Source organism: Orcinus orca, chromosome 8, assembly GCF_937001465.1.
Source record: "Orcinus orca chromosome 8, mOrcOrc1.1, whole genome shotgun sequence".
NCBI lineage: Eukaryota > Metazoa > Chordata > Mammalia > Artiodactyla > Delphinidae > Orcinus > Orcinus orca.
Window position 1 is genome coordinate 23012172 of NC_064566.1, and position 11924 is coordinate 23024095.

Genomic DNA, 11924 nt, shown 5'->3' on the forward strand with positions numbered 1-11924 from the left:
CCATGGGACTGAACTCCAGCCAATGAAACATAAGCAGCAATGCGTGCAACTTCTGGAGGGTTCTCTTAAAATAAAGGGGTGTTCCCATCTTCACTTTCCCGTGCCTGCTCTCCTGGAACTCAGATGTACTGGCTGGACCTCCAGGAGTCATCTTGGTCCATGACAAGAACCATACCCTAAGGATAGCAGAGCAGAGGCAGAAAGAGCCTAGATTCCTAATAACTGCATGGTTCCTCTATACCAGCTTTGGACTGCCTACATCCTTCTATACAAGAGAAAATAAAACATCCACCTTGTTTGAGCTGCTGTTATTTTGGATTTTTCCAAATTATTTCATTATTTCAGATGCAGTTAAACTTAATGTAAACACTGATATAGTAAATCACTATGCAACACTCTCTCTTTCAGTTCTTCATTGATGCCCTGTGACTATGTGAGATTATTATACTTCATATCATACATTTACCAAATATTTCATGTATATCTACTCTCCAACAGGCACTGTGCTAGGTGCTGGGAACACAAAGATGTGTAACATACAGTCCTAACCCTAGAAGAAGAGTTTATGACCCACGCAAGACAGAGACATGGTGGGAAGAAATAATACTGATGTAGTATACTGTATTTAATGCTATAATAGTACAGGCTGTTGCTATGGGAACACAGAGGACAGCTGCCTAACACTCTAGTCATATCTACCTAGTAAAATCCTATCCATCTTTGAAGGTCCACCTCAAATACCACTTCCTCTAAGAAATCTTTCCTGATTCCACATCTCCAGCTGAAAATAACTTCTCTTTTCTCTGAGTCCCCACGACATACTATCTGTACCTCTCTTCTAGTATTTATACACAAATAAGCGTGTGAAAAGACTATAAGCTTCCTGATGTCAGGCATCTTTCTTTATCAATATCCGTCATGTAGCACACCTTAAGTGCCCAAAAATTATTCACATAAATAAAATTAACTTAAAAACACCAGTTTTTGACAAAAAAGCTAACTATATACTACAGTTTGGATGTAGTATAATGCTTTCGCTAATATCCTGTTGAAGTTAAAAGCAGATTGCTCTGCTACCCGATCAGAAACTAGCTAAATACATTTGAAGTGAGCTTAATTTATAATTAAATGTTCGACAAGAATAATTTAGCACACCACAATATACATCAGTCATTGCCTATATGGTTACTTGCCATAAATTATAGACTGAGCACTTAGAGTATCTGGAAGATTTTGCTTGGTTGGTTTCATTTTTTTTCATTCTTGACTCTTTTTTTTTTTTTTTTTTTTTTGCGATACGCGGGCTTCTCACTGTTGTGGCCTCTCCCATTGCAGAGCACAGGCTCCGGATGCGCAGGCTCAGCGGCCATGGCTCACGGGCCCAGCTGCTCCGCGGCATGAGGGATCTTCCCGGACCGGGGCACGAACCCGTGTCCCCTGCATCGGCAGGCGGACTCCCAACCACTGCACCAACAGGGAGGCCCCTTGATTCATTTTTGACATCGGAAAAGGGCATCAATATTGATTTTTTTATCCCCCAATGTCATGTTGGCTTGATCCCTATCATAGTCGCACACACACCCACAAACAAGATTCTCATCTCTGCCCCACATATCCGCACTGAAGTTTTTGTTTCACCCCTTCTTGGTCTGTACTCTGTCTTCTCTTCTGAGAGGTCCATTAGTCTCTGTGCTCCTTCCTGCTGCACAACAGATTTACTCCCTGGCTCTGGATATTAAACCCACAACAGGAACAGGAGCGTGAAACTGAGCTAGTTATCCCAGATTGAACTGTAACTTCAAGCAGAAGACACACTGAGCACGGACACTGACAGATCTCTGGCTTCTCAGTTTGGGTCCGATGCAAGGGAAGAGAAAAGGTGGGTGTTATCAGTGGACAGCAGGGCAACCTCCATGTTGTGGGCTGTGGTCAAGAAAAGGTGGTGCCACAGACACATAGTCCTTTATCCCCAGAGGGGCTTAAGAATAATACACCTACTGCATCAGCAACCTTACCCTGAAAAGCAGTCATCTAATAGTACAATATGCCTATTAACCTATTAATCTATTCTGATTGAAAGGTCGGGGAAGAGAAAAAAGAGGGCACTGGATTCTTGGGAGAGAGCAGGGAAAGTATGGACCTTTTCCCTCAACAATCCTCTTGATAGTGTGTACCCTTAATTCTGTGGTCTTCCTCGTAAAAACAGTAACTCCAGTCTAACCACAACATGAAAAGAAGACAAATCCCAATAGAAAGACATTCTATAAAATACCTGATCATCCCCAAAGATTTTGATTTAAGGCTGGTGTGAGGCCAATCACAGGTATTTTCTAAAGAATCTCCCTCCACAGGTGATTCCAAAACGTGGCAACAAGGTGAGAAACACACTGTTTAACCTACTGTTTAACCTACCTGCCACTCCTCTTTCATTCCAATATACTCCAGAGTGACCTTTCTGCTGTCCCTCCAACACCCCAAGTTCACCTCTACCTTAGAGCCTTTGCATTCACCATTCTTTCCGCCTTAACCACTCTTCTCCCAGACTTTTTCTTAATTCTTAGATTATAAACTGTAATTTTAATAACAAAGATTGTGGGAAGAGTCCACATCCCTAACTGAACACAATTAGATGACTCTTCCCCTCCACTTAACCCTGCAGAAGCCCTCTAGGCTCTCTTTAATGAAGTTCCATCACCATGAATGTTGAATCCCCTGAAAAACTGAGCTATTGTCAAAGAGATCCCCATAAGCTCACATTCCCTCCACAGAGTAGTATTTTCACCTGTGTTAACAGCACATTACAATTGCCAGAACTACACTACTCCTCTCACTTCAAGAGCCATCTAATTCCTTTTTGAAGAGTCCTATGAACCAAACCGATCATCTCTGCTATGAATCACTGGACTTCGTGCAAAAGGCACTGAGTGGTAACACAATAGGAGGTTTTCTCTAGATCTCTGCAAGATCTCATAATTCAGGTCTCTGCCTTAATGTCACATGCTCAGAGACACCTTCCATGACTACCTGGTCAAAAAGTAACTCCCTCCTGCCCTCCTGCCACATCACTCACTCTTTCGTTGCTATGACTTATTGTTTTCATAGTACACACTACCATCCAAAATTACTCTACCTTATCTCTCTCCCCAGCTAAAGGGTAAACTCCATAAAAGCTAGGGCCCTGTCTGTCCTCTTCACTGCATACGTCCCAGACTTATTACAGGTAAAGAAAGTACATTTTGAAGAGTAGACTGAGATGGAGAATCCCAGAACGGGAGGCCTCACTTTAACTTTCCATCAACCATTTGTGGCAGCTTCAATCATTCCCTTTACCTTAGTCTTAGCTTTTGTCTTATTCTATACAAATAAATAAGACACAGACTGAACCACTGTGTAGACAGCACTTCATGGTTTTATTAGAAGGTACTCCAAATCCTTTCAGTCAAGAATAAAAACATAAATAGGGACATTACAGCAGACATTCAACCTTCTGCCTCCCTGCCAGAGCTGCTTATGAGCTGAGCACAAAGCCAGAGCCGCCGGCCATTACAAGACACAGCAGCGGCATACCCCCATCTCCAGCCCCTCCAGAGTCACAGCTGTCCGGAGAATATGCCTGTACCCTCCCGACCGCCCTGCCACTAGAGCCCCCTCGTTGGGGCGCCCCTGCAGTTGTTCAGTCACTTAACCAAACATTCTTCTTTCCAAATACCCATCTTAAAGACACACTCAAGGGCAAAGGGAGTGGTTTCAAAACTTTTGGATCTGTCCATAACAAAGCCATGTTAAGAACTCCATAGATGCTTATAAGTACTTGCAGAACTCTGCCAATCATTTCTCCCTTTGCCATTTTATAAGACTCCACCTTTTCTTCAGGTGATCTTAGAGTGAACGAGACAAGTGTTTTTCAAACTACAGGACACGACCCATTAGGGTACAATGAAATCAATTTATTGGGAGAATCCAGAAATTTTTTTGAACAGAATAGAATACAAACAGAACACATCATATGCAATAACGTTAACAGTGCTCCGTTTGAGTTAAAGTATGTGTGTGTGCGTGTGTGTATGTAAACTAGACCACAATGTAAACTATATTTACATATAGTGGTTATTTGAACATAACCCCTACTGTAGGTTATGTTCAAAATAATTTTTTAAATTACTGGTCTAGAGTTCTGAATACATGTAATTGCACTTATACTGTTGAACAAAATGATTCATTAAATATAGCTATGAATGCAAATTCCCTTGACAACTTAAGAATTTTCATATGAAAATATCCATGAACCAGATCAAGCTCCTTTGTCAGACCCAATGACCCATTTTCAGAACCACAAATTACGGTCACAATAAGAGAAACCTGCATATCTGAGAGTTTATGAACCAGATGTGAGGTCATAATATGGGCTGTGTAACTATATTCCTACGATAAAACTGGAGCACAGGCTCAATTCAAATCTGGACCCACAGGATCCTTTGGAGACCAAATGCTCTGGAGCCACACTGGAAATACAGCACAAGAGGAAAGGTAGGACTTTAAAAGTCACTTCAGTGATTAGGGTTCAACTTATCCCTTCAAGGTGTTCACCTTAGTCCTTGAGGCATTAGCCTCCACGTTGCCTCTGCTCGGATCCCTTCTGGCTGTACAGTTACCCTGGTTTTCTGTCCATTCTGGCCCGCTCTGCAGTTTGCTTTACTCTAGCCCTCGCCAACAATTTGGCCTTCTACCACCAATATTAGCCACTCACAGCCTGGTTTGGCACTGAGATATCAAAACATATGTTGTTCAAATCCCTCTCAACTCTAAACTTGTGCATTTAACTAGACTCCTCCTATTAATAATAATAAAAACAACAAGTAACATTTAAAGAGCACTTACAATGTGTTAAGCATTGTTAAAGTGTTATCACAAACTAAGTTATTGTATTCTCACAAAAACACTACTTGATTTCTTAACTTTATACCCATTTTAGAGATACAGAAACAAGGCCAAACTGTTAAATAACTTGTCCAAGGTCAAAAAGCAAGTGGCAGAGCTAGGATACTTCCTGTTCCTCTCTAATCCCACACCGTGTTTTATTTTTTCTTTATTAACAGTTATTACATGTTTATTTGAGCATTTGTTGCTCTCTATTTCCTTCCAACACAATGTATACTCCAGTAGAAGCAGGGACTTCTTCCATTTTGCTATATTCTCAATGCTTAGAAAGCACCTGCCCTTGGCCAATGCTCAATAAATACTTGGTGAATGAATGAATGAATGCAGTATAACAAAGATCCTCTTCTCTCACCATCATCATGCCAAGCCACTTTTAATATTCCAAGAGACCTACTTTCTTGTCAATAAGTAAATGTACACTGCCCTCAAAATATATGAAACCAGAGGTGAAATGAAACTAATTAAAGCTACAAACAAGCTCTAAACAAGTTCAAATTTTTATTGAATAAAAACGATCAGCCCTTCATCCTAGCTGCCTAACAGAGCAAATGGTATGCCCTTTCTGAGGGGGGAAAATATGACTCTAGTGTCTACAGTTCTTTTAAACACAATGTCTGGTATTGAATGAAAAATTATGAGATGAGAATAATCATGAAAATGTGGCATATAATCAAGAATCAGATCCCAAAAGATAAAGAGAAATGGATCTTTAAAAAAAACAACCAAACAGGCATTCTAGAGTTGAAAAACACAATATCATAAATTAAGAATTTAATGACTGACACTCACTAGAGTATTTGCAGCTAAAATGAATAAATAAATAGGCACCTCTATGGAGTGATTTCCAAGACATACTGATAAGTGAAAAAAGCAAAACATAAAAGAGAATTTATATTGCCCCAAAACCCACAATTCCAGCTTCACCATGAGAAAAACATCAGACTAATCCAAACGGAGAGACAGTCCACCAAATACCTGACTGGCACCCCTCAAAACTATCATGATCATCGAAAACAAGAAAATGTAATATGGCCAGAGGACCCTGGTACAGAAATCATTAGAGGAAAAACTGGTGAACGTCTAATAAGGTCTATAGTTAAGTAATACTGTTCCAGTGTTAACATAAGCAGAGTACAGGAAACAGCTCTATTGATCTGAGTACATTTACCGATCACAAGAAACTGGGATGTGCATTTGATTATAGGCAGAAAGTGAGGTGGGCAGGGGGAAAGAAGATAAAAGAAAGCAAAGCCTACAGCATGCTCAGAGTGGGACATTTAAAGGAGACCCTTTCCATACAGACTTTTGACCCTCCTACCCCTGCCAAAGAGTAAAATTCTAGAGTAAAGACAAACTAAAGTTGCCGCTATCTCACCCTCCAAAGAGGAGTGTGGGGAGCCATGCCTTGGAGCCGAACAAAACGGGGCGGTGGGGGGATGGGGTGCAGGACAGGATGAAAGAAATTCTTTAAGAGGCTGTAATTTTGGGCAGGCACCTCCTGAAAATCTGTTCCGAGAAATCTCTCATGCAATTAATTTAGTTTAAGGGGGTCCTAAACAAGCTGTACACTTAGGCCTTATCAGAAGCAAACTCAAATGCTCTTTCGAAGACTACAGCTTCAGGCCAAGGCTGAAAATCCCCACAAATAATTTTCCAAGGCAATGAAAAGCTACTCGAACATAACAAGCACAAAAGGAAAGAAGGAAACCTAAAAAACACCACAAAAACAATAGCTAGCAGAGAAAGGTCTATAAAGTCCTCAAATACTGGAATTATCAGTGACAGATTATAAATCAACATGCTTACTGTTCTTAAAGGAATAAAGAGGATAGCTACACCATGAAAAAAGATAATAAGAGGATATGATTCACAAATCTATACTAGTACATTTGAAAATTTAGACAAAATGGACAAACTTCTAGGAAAATGTAAGTTATCAAAATTGACTTAAAGAAAAATACATAACCTGGACAGACCTATAACCACCAAATAAATTGAATCCACAGTCAATGGACTGGATACAAAACAAATGTATCCAATGTTGGATACAAAACAACAAAATTAATTCTCTCTCTCTCTTTTCAGATCCAGATGGCTTCCATGGTCAGTTCTACCAATCATTCTAGGAAGAAATATTCCAATCTTATATAATACACTTCTAGAACATTAAAAGAGAGAGAAAATACATGAGAAGCAACACTTCCTGACTCATACTATGAAGCCAACATAACCTTGATAGCAAAATCTCATGAGGACGCTACAAGAAAGGAAATTTACAAGTTAACTTCTCCCATAAATATGAATGAAAAAATCCTACATAAATTATTAATAAACTAAATTCAAAAACATAAGGATACTTCATCACAACCAAGTTGAGTTTCTCCCAGAAATGCCAGGTTGTTTTAACTGTAAAATATACTAATGAAGGGATGGAAATAAGACCATATATATGTACACACCTGTATCTGAAAAAACAAACACTTGAACGATAAGCAAAAAACTAATAAAAGTGGTTACCAAAGGTTAAAAAGAGGCTTTTGAAACGTGAACATAATACTGATTTTTAAATTTAATTTAATAAGTATATCAGTTAATGTAATTCATCACATTAATAAAAGAGTAAAATCACACGAACATGCAACAGATGCAGAAAAAGCATTTGATAAAATTCAATATCCATTCAATATTAAGAAAAACTCTTAAACTGGGACTAGAAGGGAACTTTCTTAATCTAATTAAATATATCTGTGGGAAAAAAACCCACTAGCACACTTGTGAAATGTTATGAATTATCCCTCAATTAAGAACAAGGCACAAATATTCACTATCCCTTCTATTCAACATTATACTGGAGGTCCTATCCAAAGCATTAAGGCAAAGGGAAAAAAAAAAAAAACGAACAGGCATAAGGACTGAAAAGATACAAAAGCTTTCCCTCTTGCAAATAATATGATCATGTGTGTAGAATAAATTTACAGATTATTAGAATATGTAAGACAGTTTAATATGAAAATCAATATATGAAAGTTTATCATATTCCTATATACAATTAGAAAACAAAAATTAAAAACATTTTTTACAATACTATAAAACTGTAAGTATCCAGGAATAAATTTCAGAATGATGTCCAAGATCTTTCAGAAAAAAAAATTACAAAACTTTATTGTGAGGCAATAAAAAGACCTAAATAAATGGATCAGAAGACTTCATTTTGTAATGGTATTAATTCTCCATATATTGGTTTATAATTTCAATACAATACAATACAAAAAAAAAAAAAAAGTCCTGCAGGTTTGTTTTTTTTCTTAATACAGAATTTCATGGTATGATTCTAGGAAATGTAAAAGGCCAAGGCTGGCTGAGACACTCTTCTAGAAGAACAGAGTGGACAGACTTGCTCTACCAGATATTAAGACATGTTACAAACCTATGGTAACTGAGAAAACATGTAGCTCATACAGGAATATACTAACAGACCAATGGTATAAAATACAAGAGCCAAGAAACACATCATACACATATGGGCACTTGATATATGACTGGTGACACAGCAGATCAGTACAGAAAGGATAGGCTTTTCAATAAATGCTGCTAGAGCAACTGGCTATCTGTACAGGGTAAAAAATGAAACTAAGCCCCTACCTCCACTACCCAAAAATCAATACTAAGTGGAACGAGACACAAAAAGCACTAATAATAAAGAAAGTTACTGATAAATTCTACTACATTAAAATGAAGAACTTCTCTGTTCAAGGTACAATTTTTTAAAAAAGAAAAAGGAAAAACAGGGTAGAAGATATTTGTAACCCATATCAACCACAGTCAAAAATATAAATATAAAAACTCCTGTAAATTAGTGAGAAAAAGACAACCCAAATGAAACGAACAAAAGACCTGAATGAGTACTTCACAAAAGAAGAAATACAAAAGATACTCAAAGTCATCAGCGACCAGAGGAATGCAAATTTAAACCACAAGAAGATACCACTACATATCCATATGACTGACAAAAACTAAAAATTCTGTAATAACAAGTGTTGGTGAAAATACTGAGCAAAAGGAACTCTCTTACACTTTTCATGGCAATGCAAATTGGTACAACCACTTTGGAAAATAGCTGACAACATCTAATATTATTGAAGATATGCACAGTGTGTGACCCAACAATCACACTCCTAGGTTTATATTCCATTTAAATGTATGTAGATGTGCAGCAGGAGACATGAACAAGAATGTTTATAGCAACACTGTTTATAATAACTAGAAGTTCCTGAATCTGGAAATCAAATGTTCACCCTTGACAGAATAGGTAACTTGTGGCATATTTATAAAATGGAATTCTATACAACAATGAATATGGACAAACCAAACCACTCACTGGAAGAATCTCAGAAACACAATGTTGAAAAAATAAAGCAAAACCCAAAAGAATGCATGATAATAATACAATATCAATCGTGTCAAGTTCAAATAAGTTTAGAAATACATAAATGTGTGGTAAAAGTATAAAGATAAGCAAGGATATTATCACCACAAAAGTCAGGATAATGGTGACCTATGGAGAAGGGAGATGGTTATAACTAGAAAATTATAAAAAGGGCATGGGGCTTCAATATTGCTCCTAATATTCTATTTCTTAATCGGGGTGGAGGTTACATTAGTATTTGCTTTATAGTTATTTGTTAGACTGTGCGTATGTTTTTATACACTTTGAGTGTGTATTTTACAATAAAAAAGGGAAAATCTTAATATAGGGGATTTTCATTATCAAAATATTTGTTATCCCAGTGCCAGCAACTGCAAGGTTGCTTCAGGAAACAAAAGATGTCATGATGACAACAATAACTAATGAACTGATCACTCAAACTTTCCTGCCTGGTTAACTCCAGCTGTCTCTCACCGATTGTAAATATCCACAATATAAATAAAAAGCATATCATCTGCAAATTCAATAAATATTTATTAATATTTGTAAGATTTCCATACACTGTTCTAGGGGACCAGCAAGGTTCAAGATAAAGGCCCTGCCCTCCTGAAAAAGATAGAGGACAAGGGAACACCCACTCCCATCCCAATTTTGCCTCCACCTTCTCACCCTCCTTTCCAAACAACTACCAAACATGAAGAACCTAAAAGGAACTCAGGGGCACACATGAAATTATCATCAAAACCACAACCTTAGGGAGTCTTTTCACTATAGAGGAACCATCTGCTTGGATCCATCTGGTGAAACCATGGTTTACCAATTCCTTGTCAAGAGCCTTAACCAGTCTCAACAATGAAGATGTTGTGGGAATAGGCTTAAGTGGAGTCAAAATCCCAAGGAATGCTTTACCTGGGATACGGAGACCAGAAGCTTATAATTTTCCAGAAATTGTAAACTAGATTTTGTACATTTATTTTTCTAGGGTCAGAGTCCAGAACTTTCATCTTACTCTCAAAGGACGTCAATCAAAAAGAGTCAATAATCACTGCTCCCAACAAGATGAACAGACCAGCTTTTTAGGGACATGGTGAAAGTTAATGTGGCCACAGGGAGGCCCCCTGGGTTGAAACCCAGGTGTCCTGACCTCCTGGCCTATGCTCTGAATGACCAATACTTACTCTTAGTTCTTCGAAGGCTTCGTCTAGGGTGGAGAGCTGGTGGCCCTGATGTGCCCCAATGACTGGGCACAGGACACAGATGAGCTGCTTATCTTCCTGGCAATAGGTACTCAAATCGAGCCCATGGTCCGGACACTTCCTCTTGGCCACTCTCTCCGCTTCCATTTCTATTTCTGGGTCAAATTCGCTTTCTGCCTCAGTTTCTCCCTCCGCTTCCGATTCTCCTTCCTCCTGGTTGTCTTCCTCTGCTTCGCTCTCTTGCTCATCCTCCATTTCTTCCTCACTGTCTTCCTCACTGTCTTCCTCACTCTCGTCTTCGCTCTCCTCCTCCGTCTGACTCTCTTCTTCGGACTCACAGTCTTCCTCGGACTCGCTCTCTTCCCCCGCCTCGCTTTCTAGGGCCTTCTCGTTCTCTACCTGGGCCTCGACTTCTTCCTCTCCCGCCCCATCCCCCCGGGCTCCCGGGGTCCAGGCCTGGGCGGCTCCGTGGACGTACTCGGCCAGGTGGTGCCTGGGGAACTTCTGCCCGTGCGCCTCCGCGTGGCGGCGGCAGTAGCAGAAGCCGCATTCCTGGCACACTTCCTCGGCTCCCGGAGCCTCGTCTGGCTCGCACTCATCACACGTGCCGTCGGGCGGCAGCTCCTCGAAGGCCGCGCCCCCTCCGGAGGCCATGTGGGAGCTGTGCCGCGGCCCGGGTCTCCGGGCTTCAGAGCTCGCTGCCTGGCCTCGGCGCGGCCTCCTCGCGTCCTCCTCTCCACCTGGGGCCCGTCCCGCAGACTGGCCGCGCCGTGTCCCGCAGCCTCGGCGCCGCTGACGCCTGTTCCCAGCAGCCCGCACCCAGCCCAGGAGCACAGGGCCTCGCCGCCGGCTCGGCAGCCTGGCGGCCGCTGTGCTTCCTCCGGCGTTCTGGGCACTTCCGGCGCAGCCGCCCAGCGCCCCCGTCGGCCCCTGCGCCGCGCCGCCCGCTCGGCCCCCCGCTGCCCCGGCGAGATCGCGGTGCCGCCGGCCCCCGCGCCGCCCCGGTTCCACTTTCCCTGTCCCCGTCAGGCGGCCCGCTTTCACTTCCTGAGTCATTTAAAGTGGCAATGGCCCTTTTCTGCGTTTCCCGCAGGGGTTCAGCATCCCCGAAGGAGGGAGAGGATGGATGAGGTCTCTGATTCACTCCAGCTCACTCTGGAGGCGGGAATTGGGCCCCTCCTCCTCCACTTCCTCCCTGGAGGTGCCAACCTGACTTTTCAAGGCCACTAGGCAGGTGTACAGGTGCATTTCAGCCTCCCTCCTTCCAATTTGTTGCTGCCCGTCCCAGTCCCCTCTGCTGCCTGTTCTGCAAGATGCCAGGACGGAGTGTTGTTTACCAGACTGAACCTGACCCCTTGGGATTT

The 11924-nt window shown here is 41.1% G+C and overlaps 1 protein-coding gene across 7 annotated transcripts in view; it reads right to left on the minus strand.

Annotated features, from left to right (window-relative positions):
- Positions 1-11591, minus strand: part of TRIM44 (tripartite motif containing 44) — a 119087-nt gene extending 107496 nt beyond the window's left edge. For 6 of the 7 annotated variants that reach the window (XR_007478607.1, XR_007478605.1, XR_007478606.1 and 3 more), the window contains exon 1: positions 10543-11589. Coding sequence is in view for 4 of the 7 variants with exons in the window: in XM_033410758.2 (XP_033266649.1) it covers positions 10543-11214 (672 nt within the window). In the remaining 3 variants the exon portion in view is untranslated. Of the gene's footprint in view, positions 1-10542 lie in introns of all 7 variants that reach the window. The other variant, XM_004264012.4, reaches the window with a different exon arrangement.
- Between the last annotated feature and the right edge of the window lie 333 nt (positions 11592-11924).